The sequence below is a fragment of the Ascaphus truei genome, chromosome 21 (genome assembly GCF_040206685.1).
Source record: "Ascaphus truei isolate aAscTru1 chromosome 21, aAscTru1.hap1, whole genome shotgun sequence".
Classification (NCBI taxonomy): Eukaryota; Metazoa; Chordata; class Amphibia; order Anura; family Ascaphidae; genus Ascaphus; species Ascaphus truei.
Window position 1 is genome coordinate 2,755,235 of NC_134503.1, and position 14,132 is coordinate 2,769,366.

The following is a 14,132-nucleotide window of genomic DNA, read 5'->3' on the forward strand; positions in this document are numbered from 1 at the left end:
ACTGCACAAAATCTGACTCGAAACTGGCGTCAAAAACTGCGGCGCTAACAAGATCCTTCCTTAACCCTTTCACCGCCAAACTGCCCCATGAACCCCCTACTGAGCAGCATAATACTATGCATAGCAATGTGTTGCAGGCCCCTAGGGACGGGGTCCCAGTGACCCCTCCCCCCCAGATCCCCTGCTGTGATTGCCCTCCGGCATGTGTGGTACTGGCCCAGCAGCAATCTCAAGTTCTGGTGCGTGTCATAGGTCAGGGCTGCTGGGGTGTGAGCAGCTATCACTCTGAGCTGCCAGAGGCTTATTACAGTGCAGCAAGAGCAGCAGGTGCTGGGAGAATATATTAAGCTCCCGTCAGTGAGACGCGCGGGGCAGGGGCTGGGGCTTTTATTTTTATTCCCGGTTAATGTCAGCGCTGACCTTTTATACGCGCCTGGACTCAGAGGAGCTGTGGCCTGTTTCAGTCCCGACCCACTTCCCGCCGGAGACATGGACGAGAGGGCCTGCAGGATACCGGGTGAGAGCTTGGTGACCTCTTCGTATGCACGCTCCTCCTGGGGGGTGTTTGTGGGGGTCAGGGTATTAGTGCTGCCCCCTTTGGGATGTGTGCGGGGCGGCTTGCCCTGCTGCTAGGCCCATAACCCCTTGCGAGATAATGGGCTGCCTGCTTCTCAGGTGGTGAAAGGGTTAAGGAGCACGGTGACAAGGGAAAACCTTCAGGCTCAGGGATAAACAGCATGGAGTGAGGCCAGTGTGACAAACGCCAGGCACTGTATAAGGAAAGGTATTAGATGCTCAGCTGTGTATAAGAAGAGGTATTAGATGTTAGGCTGTGTATAAGGAGAGGTATTATGTATTGGGCTGTATATACAGAGAGCTATTAGATACTCGGCTGTGTATATGAGAGGTATTAGATGTTAGGCTGTATATAAGGAGAGGTATTGCGTATTGAGCTGAATATACACAGAGGTATATGTATGTATATCTTTATTTATATAGCGCGTCACAGCAGTAATACACAGGACATAATAATATAACATAGCGGGAACAAGCGCTTCACACATAGAAGTAACATTAGGGAAAGAAGTCCCTGCCCCGAAGAGCTTACAATCTAATTATAGCTTATAGGCCATTATCACTGCCGGAGCGACAAGCAGCGCGGGGGAAAGAGATGTTTAATAACAAAAAGGAAGTCAAATACATTCGTTCTTTCTTGAAATCTGACACAGAACCACTCATTTTTAAAGGCACTTTGGCCGCAGAGACGCATTCCGTGGCCCTGCGTCCGTGGCTCTGTATCCGTGGCTTGCAATCTTTCTAACAAGGGTCCTGCTAACAAGAACTGGGCCCCCGTCCTGTATTCAGTGCACAAAGCACGGGGACCGAGATTTCAGGATTGGCCCCCAAATAGCGCTTCAGACAAAACATTAGGATAAGGCAGGGGTGCACAAACTTTGTGCGCTGCGCGACCCCCCCGCCCCTGTGCTCACGCCCCCCCCACCCCCCCTTACCTAAAATCCGGCATCAAATGACGTGCGGGGTCACGTCATGTCACATGACCCTGCTGAGTCGTTTGGTGCCGCGTTGCCGAAGACGAGGTAGGAGACGCTGCAGAGGCCTCACGCGATCCCCCGGAACTCCATTTAAATGCTGTGGGGAAGAGAGCGAGGCCTCTGCAGCCACCGCCGCCGCGACCCCCAGACAAATCTTGCGTCCTCCACTTTGCGCACCCCTGAGATAAGGAGTCCCTGCCCCGAGGAGCTTACAATCTAAGTGGTGATTAGGGAGAACTTACAGAGACAGTAGGAGGGGGTTCTGGTCAGTGCGTCTGCAGGGGGTCAGTGCACGAGGTGTATAGTATCAGCCACGGAGCTGCCGTAAGCTGCGTTACAGAGGTGGGTCTTAAACATACGTGAAAACGAGAGGTAACTCTCAATGTATTACGTCCTGGTAAAATATGTTATAAATAAAACATGGAGAGAGAGGGCGTGTGTCGGATATTGAGGGGAAGGGCGTCCCAGGGGTGCGGGGCAGTGAGCGAGAGAGGTTTTAGGCGGGAGAGGGCTTTAGATACAAAAGGGGCAGACAGAAGACATCCTTCAGCAGAACGCAAGAGTCGGGGCGGTGTATAGTGAGAAATTAGGGTGAGATGTAAGGAGGGGCAGAGGGGTGTATAGTGAGATACAGGCATACCCCGGTTTAAGGACACTCACTTTAAGTACACTCGCGAGTAAGTACATATCGCTCAATAGGAAAACGCCAGCTGACGCATGCGCCTGTCAGCACGTCCTGAACAGCAATACCGTCTCCCTACCTGTTCCGAAGCTGTGCGCAAGCGGGGAGACTATAGAGCCTGTTACAAATGCGTTATTTACATCAGTTATGCACGTATATGACGATTGCAGTACAGTACATGCATCGATAAGTGGGAAAAGGTAGTGCTTCACTTTAAGTACATTTTCGCTTTACATACATGCTCCGGTCCCATTGCGTACGTTAATGCGGGGTATGCCTGTATTAGGGTGAGATGTAAGGAGGGGCAGAGGCGGGTATAGTGAGATATTAGGGTGAGATGTAAGGAGGGGCGTATAGTGAGATATTAGGGTGAGATGTAAGGAGGGGCAGAGGAGGGTATAGTGAGATATTAGGGTGAGATGTAAGGAGGGGCAGAGGAGGGTATAGTGAGATATTAGGGTGAGATATAAGGAGGGGCAGAGGAGGGTATAGTGAGATATGAGGGTGAGATGTAAGGAGGGGCAGAGGAGGGTATAGTGAGATATGAGGGTGAGATGTAAGGAGGGGCAGAGGAGGGTATAGTGAGATATTAGGGTGAGATGTAAGGTGGGGCAGAGGAGGGTATAGTGAGATATTAGGGTGAGATGTATGGAGGGGCAGAGGAGGGTATAGTGAGATATTAGGGTGAGATGTAAGGAGGGGCAGAGGAGGGTATAGTGAGATATTAGGGTGAGATGTATGGAGGGGCAGAGGAGGGTATAGTGAGATATTAGGGTGAGATGTAAGGTGGGGCAGAGGAGGGTATAGTGAGATATTAGGGTGAGATGTAAGGAGGGGCAGAGGAGGGTATAGTGAGATATTAGGGTGAGATGTATGGAGGGGCAGAGGAGGGTATAGTGAGATATTAGGGTGAGATGTATGGAGGGGCAGTGGAGGGTATATATGAGATTTAATAGGAAGCCAGGAGAGGGATTTCAGAGACGCTTAGACAGATTTAGGAGAGTAAAGTGATTCTGTATATAGGGAGAGGTATTAGGTGTTTAGCTGTATATAGGGAGAGGTATTAGGTGTTTGGCTGTATATAGGGAGAGGTATTACATGTTCAGCTGTATATAGGGAGAGGTATTAGGTGTTTGGCTGCATATAGGGAGAGGTACTGTATTAGGTGTTTAGCTGTATATACAGAGGTAATTAGATATTCGGCTGTGTATAGGGAGAGGTACTACATATTGGGCTTTAACCCTTTAAATATGTCCCTGCCGTTCAGTATGACAACAAACCTGCCTTATACTCGCGTTACTCCCAGACTCTTATTACCAGATGAGTACTGTAGGGGGTAATTTATCCTGCAGAAAGCCAGCTCTTTTGAATATCATGGGAAGTGCTAAATTCCTACCGGGCCAAACTCGCTTGGCAGCTGCGCTATCTCTCCCTTCGGTCCCGCGCCTCCGCCCGTGTGACTAACCTGGCTGAGCGTTCTCTAAACTGGTTCTTCTGGATTGATACCTCGGGGAACATTAACGCATATTCCCAGTAATAGGAAGTATTTGTGCACTTCCGCGTCTTGCTGATAATTTCTGCTCTACGGACGAGAGAGACAAAGCATTCACATGAAGTCGTGTCCCAGCCCGGCGAGTATTAATCCGGGGAGCATTAATCCAGGGAGCATTGCCATCTCACTTAATATGCAAATCTGCCCAATTTACTAAAGTGCCACAATTTGTCGGCGGTGAGAAGATAAACAGACAGCGAAACGCGTTTGCGACCTGGCGATTTATTTCATTGACCTATTACTCGTTTGGCGACATTTACTCTTTGAGGCTTGGCGAAACATTATGCAGGGAGTCGAATTTGGAGGGGGGGGTAGACATTTAAAATGTAGCAAATGCATTTTGGGCGGTTTTGCATGTTTGTGGGGTCTCGGCGTCTCCGATACGGAAGCGCTGTAATGTATCGTACAGAATGTATAATTAGACATTGATTTGACACCAACAAGCGTTTGGTGCTCCTGTTCTAAATCTGCCAACATCCGGAGTGTGTGCCTAACATAATGGCAGCTTCAGTCAGCGTAAGGCCGCGCTTATAGCGCCGATGAAGTCAGCCGTCGCCACTGGCGAAAGTTGAACTTTCGTTTTGAGCGACGTTGCTGGCGACAAGGCCAGTGACGTCACGAAGGGGGAGGGCAGAGTGCACTAGGCGCTCTGTGATTGGTTTGAAAACAGTCACATGTGGCGACTGTCTCTAAAAAAAAAAATCAAATAACACCGACTACAACATTTTTGGTCGTTCCGTCGCCATTGCGCCTACTATAAGCGCATGCGACGGATTCAATGTATTTGTTTTCGCGCTACGTCGCGTCACCGTCGCCAGGCACTATAAACGCGGCCTAGCTCAGCAGCTACAATGTATCCTTATATCACAAAGGTAAAATTATCTATTGTTACAGTTTGCAGCTCAAACTGCTGGGAACGTTTGCAACAAATTATCACAAAAAGGAAACTGTTGCAAAGATCTTGCACTGCTGGGGAGGTTGGCTAAACCTGCTATAGAATTCAAAGGATGCTTTAAAACTCATTAGACCTGCAGACCAAGTGCGTGTGTTTTTTGTTGTTTTTTTAATCAGTTCTGTAATATAAGAATATATATATATATATTTTTTTTTTAAACGACTCTAGCTGACATATTTAATGTATTATAGTGTAACAAACATTTTTTGTTTCTGTAGCAACCATTTACAAAGTCACATCCCCTTCCTCTTCTGAACCAGGCTCTGGCACACCCCTTTTTGAGCCCCGCCCTCTCTCTAGCAGTGCACCAATTGCATCTAGTGACTGCCTAGTCACATGATCTTCCCCACAGAACTTTGTATCTTTGGTCCTCTTCTGCTGCACTGACAGACATTTAATGAACCCCCGAGCCAAATCTTCACCGATCGGCAACTTTTCTAATTACTTATCATTGTGTGGATTGTATTGATGCACATATTAAAGGGGGGAAAAAATAAATAAAAAAATAAAACTGCAGCTTGGCCTGCTGCTTTAAAAATGGCATTAAGAGTTGAATTAAAAATAAATAAAATAGTCACTGTTATTTAGTGCTACAGAATTGATAAAAACAAGACGTTTTGCTTCTTTAAATAATGCAGATTCATAAGAGTTGTAGGGAGCGGTTATATGGGGTAATAGGAGGAGTTATAGGGAGCGGTTATATGGGGTAATAGGAGGAGTTATAGGGAGCGGTTATATGGGGTAATAGGAGGAGTTATAGGGAGCGGTTATATGGGGTAATAGGAGGAGTTATAGGGAGCGGTTATATGGGGTAATAGGAGGAGTTATAGGGAGCGGTTATATGGGGTAATAGGAGGAGTTATAGGGAGCGGTTATATGGGGTAATAGGAGGAGTTATAGGGAGCGGTTATATGGGGTAATAGGAGGAGTTATAGGGAGCGGTTATATGGGGTAATAGGAGGAGTTATAGGGAGCGGTTATATGGGGTAATAGGAGGAGTTATAGGGAGCGGTTATATGGGGTAATAGGAGGAGTTATAGGGAGCGGTTATATGGGGTAATAAGAGGACTTATAGGGAGTGGTTATATGGGGTAACAGGAGGAGTTATAGGGAGCGGTTATATGGTCAATAGGAGGAGTTATAGAGAGGATATATGGGGTAATAGGAGTTATAGGGAGAAGTTATGAGGGAATAGGAGGAGTTATAGGTTAATAGGAGGAGTTATAGGGAGGGGTTATATGGGGCAATAGGAGGAGTTATAGAGAGGATATATGGGGTAATAGGAGGAGTTATAGGGAGAGGATATATGAGGGAATAGGAGGAGTTATAGGGAGGGGTTATACAGAGCAATAGGAGTTATAGGGAGGGGTTATATGGAGCAATAGAAAAGTTGTGGGTGACATCCTTAGACAGTGTCACGTGCCGGCATGTGAGACTATTTAGTTAGGAGACATGTGACACGCATGAAGCAACATAAACATGTGTTACACACATGACTTGAGTGCAGGAGGATGTGATCGTTTTGCTGTGTGTTCCATGTCCGCTCCCTGGATCCCGCCTGATCTGTGTGCATGCACAGAAGGAGATCATATCCATTGTCCCAAATCCCCCCCCACCCCCACCGTGGGACCCTCCCCAACCCCACCCCTACTAAGAACACCTTAACCCCTTACTGCCATGGGGCATGAAACCTACGAGCTTCGGGAAGCACGGTCATTTCTATGCTTTTTTAGCATGTAATAGTTTCACATCTGGAAGATCTCTTGGGTGGGTTAAAAATCCTTAACAACCTATAACAAACGCACACCTTGCGCCTGCATCACTGCCAGCTACCAGGTATTCCCAATCATACAAAGCAGAACCTTTACCACCCCTCCCCTTCCCCCCTCTCATTATAACACCCTTCATTACAGCCCCCCCCTCCCCTCATTACAGCCCCCCTCCCCTCATTACAACCCCCCTCATTATAATGCAGCAGCATTCAATGTCACAGCTGGAAGCAACTGGGGTTTTTAAGAAAGTTCTGGAGGAATTTATATCTAGAGAAACGGGGGTGGATTGTATAAAACAAGAAACAAAGAAGTTCAGAGCAACATCCAATGTGACAAAAATACACACTGAAAAACCTATATATCTCTTGAATAAAAGGGTAATTTTAGTTAACCCCTTTGGCCAAAGCGTATAAGCCTGCGAGCCACTTTCAAGGCATGGCCTTAATATCGCAGGTCCTAACACTTGCCCCGCAGAGCTTGCAATCTACGAGGAGCCGGGTGCCAATGTCCGGGCAGGTGGGGGGGGGGGGGAACCGGTTGTGTAACAGGAATGATCCTGTGTTCTCCTTCCTCACACTGGGTTTCCTCCCCTTCTGGCTGCTTTTTCCTTGTGAAGCACTGAGAGGGGAGGGGGCTGCTCTCCTCTTTCACACTAGCAGCAGGGTTCAGGAGCCCTGGGTTCCTTCCCCTGCCCCTCGCACACAAACACACGCGCTAACCCACGCTCGCTGCACGTCTGTGTCAGGTGGTAGGGCACAAAGTGACACAGGTCAGGGCTGGCCATGCAGTGCAGGGACACCTCAGATGCTGCGTGCAGCCACTCCGAGAGGGGAGCAGCAGAGCGAGCGGTGACAAGGACGCCCAGGCAGCAGATGGCAGACAAGCTGAGAGAGCTGACACAGACGCGGCTGCAGAAAATATGGATCCCGCAGCAGTGCGAGAGGCTGCAGCAGCGGAGAGGATGTGAGTGCGGGGACCCGAAGGGGAGATGGGGACTGAGAGTCATGGGGACAGGCACGGGGTGCAGGGAGAGGTGGGCAAGGGGTGCAGGGAGAGGTGGGCACAGGCACGGGGTGCAGGGAGAGATAGGCACGGTGCAGGGAGAGATGGGCATTGGCACGGGGTCGGGGTGCAGGGAGAGATGGGCATGGGGTGCAGGGAGAGATGGGCACGGGTGCAGGGAGAGATGGGCACAGGTACGGGGTGCAGGGAGAGGTGGGCACGGGGTGCAGGGAGAGATGGGCATGGGTGCAGGGAGAGGTGGGCACGGGGTGCAGGGAGAGATGGGCACGGGCACGGGGTGCAGGGAGAGATGGGCACGGGGTGCAGGGAGAGATGGGCACAGGCACGGGGTGCCGGGAGAGATGGGCACAGGCTTGGGGTGCAGGGAGAGATGGGCACAGGCACGGGGTGCAGGGAGAGATGGGCACAGGCTCGGGGTGCAGGGAGAGATGGGCACAGGCACGGGGTGCAGGGAGAGATGGGCACAGGCACGGGGTGCAGGGAGAGATGGGCACAGGCTCGGGGTGCAGGGAGAGATGGGCACAGGGTGCAGGGAGAGATGGGCACAGGCACGGGGGTGCAGGGAGAGGTGGGCACAGGCACGGGGTGCAGGGAGAGATGGGCACGGTGCAGGGAGAGATCGGCATTGGCACGGGGTCGGGGTGCAGGGAGAGATGGGCACGGGGTGCAGGGAGAGATGGGCACGGGGTGCAGGGAGAGATGGGCACGGGGTGCAGGGAGAGATGGGCACAGGCACGGGGTGCAGGGAGAGATAGGCACGGTGCAGGGAGAGATGGGCATTGGCACGGGGTCGGGATGCAGGGAGAGATGGGCATGGGGTGCAGGGAGAGATGGGCACGGGTGCAGGGAGAGATGGGCACAGGTACGGGGTGCAGGGAGAGGTGGGCACGGGGTGCAGGGAGAGATGGGCATGGGTGCAGGGAGAGGTGGGCACGGGGTGCAGGGAGAGATGGGCACGGGCACGGGGTGCAGGGAGAGATGGGCACGGGGTGCAGGGAGAGATGGGCACAGGCACGGGGTGCCGGGAGAGATGGGCACAGGCTTGGGGTGCAGGGAGAGATGGGCACAGGCACGGGGTGCAGGGAGAGATGGGCACAGGCTCGGGGTGCAGGGAGAGATGGGCACAGGCACGGGGTGCAGGGAGAGATGGGCACAGGCACGGGGTGCAGGGAGAGATGGGCACAGGCTCGGGGTGCAGGGAGAGATGGGCACAGGGTGCAGGGAGAGATGGGCACAGGCACGGGGGTGCAGGGAGAGGTGGGCACAGGCACGGGGTGCAGGGAGAGATGGGCACGGTGCAGGGAGAGATCGGCATTGGCACGGGGTCGGGGTGCAGGGAGAGATGGGCACGGGGTGCAGGGAGAGATGGGCACGGGGTGCAGGGAGAGATGGGCACGGGTGCAGGGAGAGATGGGCACAGATACGGGGTGCAGGGAGAGGTGGGCACGGGTGCAGGGAGAGATGGGCACAGGTACGGGGTGCAGGGAGAGATGGGCACAGGCAAGGGGTGCAGGGAGAGATGGGCACAGGCACGGGGTGCAGGGAGAGGTGGGCACGGGGTGCAGGGAGAGAAGGGCACAGGCTCGGGGTGCAGGGAGAGATGGGCACAGGTACGGGGTGCAGGGAGAGGTGGGCACGGGGTGCAGGGAGAGAAGGGCACAGGCTCGGGATGCAGGGAGAGATGGGCACAGGTACGGGGTGCAGGGAGAGGTGGGCACGGGTGCAGGGAGAGATGGGCACAGGTACGGGGTGCAGGGAGAGATGGGCACAGGCTCGGGGTGCAGGGAGAGATGGGCACAGGCACGGGGTGCAGGGAGAGAAGGGCACAGGCTCGGGGTGCAGGGAGAGGTGGGCACAGGCGGGCACAGGCTCGGGGTGCAGGGAGAGGTGGGCACGGGGTGCAGGGAGAGGTGGGCACAGGCTCGGGGTGCAGGGAGAGGTGGGCACAGGCTCGGGGTGCAGGGAGAGGTGGGCACAGGGTGCAGGGAGAGGTGGGCATGGGGTGCAGGGAGAGAAGGGCACAGGGTGCAGGGAGAGGTGGGCACTAAGGTTGTCACTTAGACTGTAAGCTCTCAGGGCTCAGGGCTCTCTCTGTAAGCGTGGGGTGCAGGGAGAGATGGGCGCAGGGAGAGACTGTAAGCTCTCAGGGCGCGGGGTGCAGGGAGAGATGGGCGCAGGGAGAGACTAAGCTCTCAGGGCGCGGGGCGCAGGGAGAGATGGGCGCAGGGAGAGACGAAGCTCTCAGGGCGCGGGGTGCAGGGAGAGACTAAGCTCTCAGGGCACGGCTCCTTTTCCTGATGTTCCTTTTTTGTCTCTAGCCCTTTTCCCCATACTGTCTCCTATTGTTATGCCACGTGTATTACTGCGGTACAGCGCTGTGTACATGGATGGTGCTATACTAATTAACATACCTACACACACTAAGAGACTGTCAGTGACATGGGGACAGGCGCTGGGGGATGAGAGTGCAGGGATAGAATGGCACTAAGAGACTGCTAGTGACATGGGGACAGGTGCTGGGGAATGAGAGTGCAGGGATAGAATGGGACTAAGAGACTGCCAGTGACATGGGGACAGGCGCTGGGGGATGAGAGTGCAGGGATAGAATGGCACTAAGAGACTGCTAGTGACATGGGGACAGGCGCTGGGGGATGAGAGTGCAGGGATAGAATGGCACTAAGAGACTGCTAGTGACATGGGGACAGGCGCTGGGGGATGAGAGTGCAGGGATAGAATGGCACTAAGAGACTGCTAGTGACATGGGGACAGGCGCTGGGGGATGAGAGTGCAGGGATAGAATGGCACTAAGAGACTGCTAGTGACATGGGGACAGGCGCTGGGGAATGAGTGCAGGGATAGAATGGCACTAAGAGACTGCTAGTGACATGGGGACAGGCGCTGGGGGATGAGAGTGCAGGGATAGAATGGCACTAAGAGACTGCCAGTGACATGGGGACAGGCGCTGGGGAATGAGAGTGCAGGGATAGAATGGCACTAAGAGACTGCTAGTGACATGGGGACAGGCTTGGGGAATGAGAGTGCAGGGATAGAATGGCACTAAGAGACTGCCAGTGACATGGGGACAGGCCTGAGGAATGAGAGTGCAGGGATAGAATGGCACTAAGAGACTGTCAGTGACATGGGGACAGGCGCTGGGGAAAGAGAGTGCAGGGATAGAATGGCACTAAGAGACTGCCTTTCGACATGGGGACAGGCCTGGGGAATGAGAGTGCAGGGATAGAATGGCACTAAGAGACTGCCAGTGACATGGGGACAGGCGCTGGGGAATGAGAGTGCAGGGATAGAATGGCACTAAGAGACTGCTAGTGACATGGGGACAGGCTTGGGGAATGAGAGTGCAGGGATAGAATGGCACTAAGAGACTGCCAGTGACATGGGGACAGGCCTGAGGAATGAGAGTGCAGGGATAGAATGGCACTAAGAGACTGTCAGTGACATGGGGACAGGCGCTGGGGAAAGAGAGTGCAGGGATAGAATGGCACTAAGAGACTGCCTTTCGACATGGGGACAGGCGCTGGGGGATGAGAGTGCAGGGATAGAATGGGACTAAGAGACTGCCAGTGACGGGGACAGTCGCTGGGGGATGTGCGGTTGTGTTTACCAGTATTTATAGAGCTTGAAGATCCTTTAAAAGTTGCAGCTCTCAACTGCAAAACAGGGCTGGGAATGAGCTGCTGTCGCTGGGTTTGGCTGCAGTGCTAAGCAGTACTGGGAGCATCATAGCTGTAAATGTGCTGAACCCATTTTGCAATGGTGAGCTGCTCCGCGTGGGGACGTCAGTATTTATAACCCACCTAACTGCCAGCATGTGCAGCGGAGGAACAGCCATGCTCAGGCAATGTGGCTGTGTCTTCCTGTATGCTGTCACTAATGGTTTCATTATTAACTAGTTACCTCCAACCCAGTTCCCCTCTCGCTGTCTCCCATTGCGCACGCGTATTATCTGTGCCACACGCCCATTGAATTGTAAGCTTTTCTGCCCAGGGCGTCTTTTCACACTAGAACCTTGTGTAGCACATATACAAAGACGCATGGTTTGTGTTCCTGCGTCTGTTACATCTATATCAGGGGTTCTCAAGGCCCTCCCCCCAACAGGTCAGGTTTTCAGGATATGCCAGCTTTAGCACAGGTGGCTCAATTCTGATTGAACCACCTGTGCTGCAGCAGTGATATCCTGAAAACCTGTTCTGTTGGAGTGGGGGGGGGGGGGGGGAGGGGGTGCTTGAGGACTGGTTTTGAGCACCCATGTTCTGGAGAGCGATTCCAATCCCTATTCCTCAGATTCTGTTTGGTAACGTGTTACCTTCATGTGTTGCCAGTCACACCCTTCAGTGTAAATATCCTCACTTTTACCAACACAATATTTTTCATCCTATTCACATTAGTCCCGATTGTGAAATTTCTTAGATTCTGCCTGATAACTGCCCCCTCGGGGTCTCTGCAGCGTTACTTCCGCCTACTCCCCTAACAGGAGGCTGTGTACCTCCTGTGATACTTGTCCTGCTTAGAGAGTAGGCTTTGCTCCTTAGTTGAAAGGTCTTGTGTTTGAAATAAAGTGTTATTGTGATACTAGTATCCCATGCGCGTGCGTGGATACATGGAGATATATGTAGCATGCGTTCTCTCGTCTCCTCTCTCGCAGCCTCCATCCCCCAGTTCACAAACTCTCCCACTATGATCATCCTGGTCGGGCTTCCTGCCCGGGGAAAAACCTACATCTCCAAGAAACTCACCCGCTACCTCAACTGGATCGGAACCCCCACCAAAGGTACACGTCCAGTCCCATCTTTTCGGGGAGCGCTTTTAATGCTCTTGTCTTTAACGCCCACTCAACTGGCAGCAGTTCGTTAGAAACAGCAATCTTCTGATTGGAATTAATTTGCTGGGAACCCTTGATGGCCCTTTTGCTAGTGAAGGAGTTTTAACCAAAGGATGTCAGGCCGCTTTGTACCATGTCACATTCCCGCTAGCGTGATCGGCTTCATCGATCCTCGTCTCTCTTGCATAGCCGGTGACGAGCTATATTGGCTATTGAACTTTAGTGCCCTTGTCCTTGTGAAGCTGCAGCTGAGCGTCCGTGTTTTAAGATGGTGTTTGCATTTTGCATCACGCGCGTGCAGATTAAATCCCACGGTGTTAGGTTTACGAAATCTGAAGAGCGCTTTGGATAAAATAGAGTGAGATGGAATGATCTGTTTACTTTTCAGTATCTTTCTCTCCCCCCCCCCCCCCCCCGTGTTCCCGTGTTCCCGTGTTCCTGTCTCCTGTGCGCAGTATTTAACGTTGGACAGTATCGCCGCGAGGCCGTGCGAACGTACAAAAGCTACGAGTTTTTCCGTCCAGACAACCAGGAGGCCATGCAGATAAGGAAGTGAGCATACATGCGTGTGTCATGCCGACATGAAAGTGAGCGTACACACGTGTGACATGCGGATACGGAAGTGAGCATACATGCGTGTGTTATGCAGATACAGAAGTGAGCGTTTGTGTGTCATGCGGATATTGAAGTGAGCGTACATGTGTGTCATGCGAATACGGAAGTGTGTATGTTTGTGTTGCACCGGGGTGTGTCTATATGACTGGGTGTTTGTGTCTGGATATAATCATACTATGTTTCTGTGTGACTGCATGTGAATACATAGGAGTGGCTGTGTCCTTGTATGTGTGTCTCTATGTGCCAGGGCAGAGCTGGCAGTGACTGTGAGGCTGTGCCAGGGGGAGGCTCACTGACATTAGCTGGCAGTGACTGTGAGGCTGTGCCAGGGGGAGGCTCACTGACATTAGCTGGCAGTGACTGTGAGGCTGTGCCAGGGGGAGGCTCACTCACATGAGTTGGCAGTGACTGGGAGGCTGTGCCAGGGGGAGGCTCACTGACATTAGCTGGCAGTGACTGTGAGGCTGTGCCAGGGGGAGGCTCATTGACATTAGCTGGCAGTGACTGTGAGGCTGTGCCAGGGGGAGGCTCACTCATATGAGTTGGCAGTGACTGGGAGGCTGTGCCAGGGGGAGGCTCACTGACATTAGCTGGCAGTGACTGTGAGGCTGTGCCAGGGGGAGGCTCACTCACATGAGTTGGCAGTGACTGGGAGGCTGTGCCAGGGGGAGGCTCACTGACATTAGCTGGCAGTGACTGTCCCCTTTACTTTGCAGGCAGTGCGCACTCACCGCCCTGAGAGACGTCAACACTTACCTGTCACAGGAGGCGGGGCACGTGGCGGTGAGGACCTACCTGGGCACACGTGCCTACATACCCATCATAGGGCAGCTGAATCTGAGGCCCTCACACTGCCCCTCCAAATTCTCCTCTCGCCCCTTTAGTGCAAGAATTGGGACCATAGCATTATCCCATTCACGCAGCAAATAGTTAAATGTCCAGTCACCTGCATGTGCCCAAATGTTATTTTTTGGGTGCATCACTTGGCTTTTTCCTCCTGATTACACATTACATCTTTAATAAAAAAGGAACCTGTTTGTTCTCTGTTTTGGGGAAAATATTCATGCGAATACATTTCTGCGGATCCTTTTCCTGTGACCGGCTTCCGATAACCTGGGGAGCGCTGCTGCTCCGCTAGGC

The 14,132-nt window shown here is 52.7% G+C and overlaps 1 protein-coding gene across 2 annotated transcripts in view; it reads left to right on the forward strand.

Moving 5' to 3' along the window:
- Positions 1 to 14,132, forward strand: part of PFKFB1 (6-phosphofructo-2-kinase/fructose-2,6-biphosphatase 1) — a 25,449-nt gene continuing 11,317 nt past the window's right edge. Inside the window, exons 1-4 of one of the 2 annotated variants that reach the window (XM_075578417.1) lie at positions 1 to 517; positions 12,201 to 12,326; positions 12,833 to 12,929; positions 13,709 to 13,775. In XM_075578417.1, the coding sequence (XP_075434532.1) occupies positions 490 to 517; positions 12,201 to 12,326; positions 12,833 to 12,929; positions 13,709 to 13,775 (318 nt within the window). In that variant the 5' untranslated portion in view covers positions 1 to 489. Of the gene's footprint in view, positions 518 to 6,680; positions 7,478 to 12,200; positions 12,327 to 12,832; positions 12,930 to 13,708; positions 13,776 to 14,132 lie in introns of those variants that run through there. The other variant, XM_075578416.1, reaches the window with a different exon arrangement.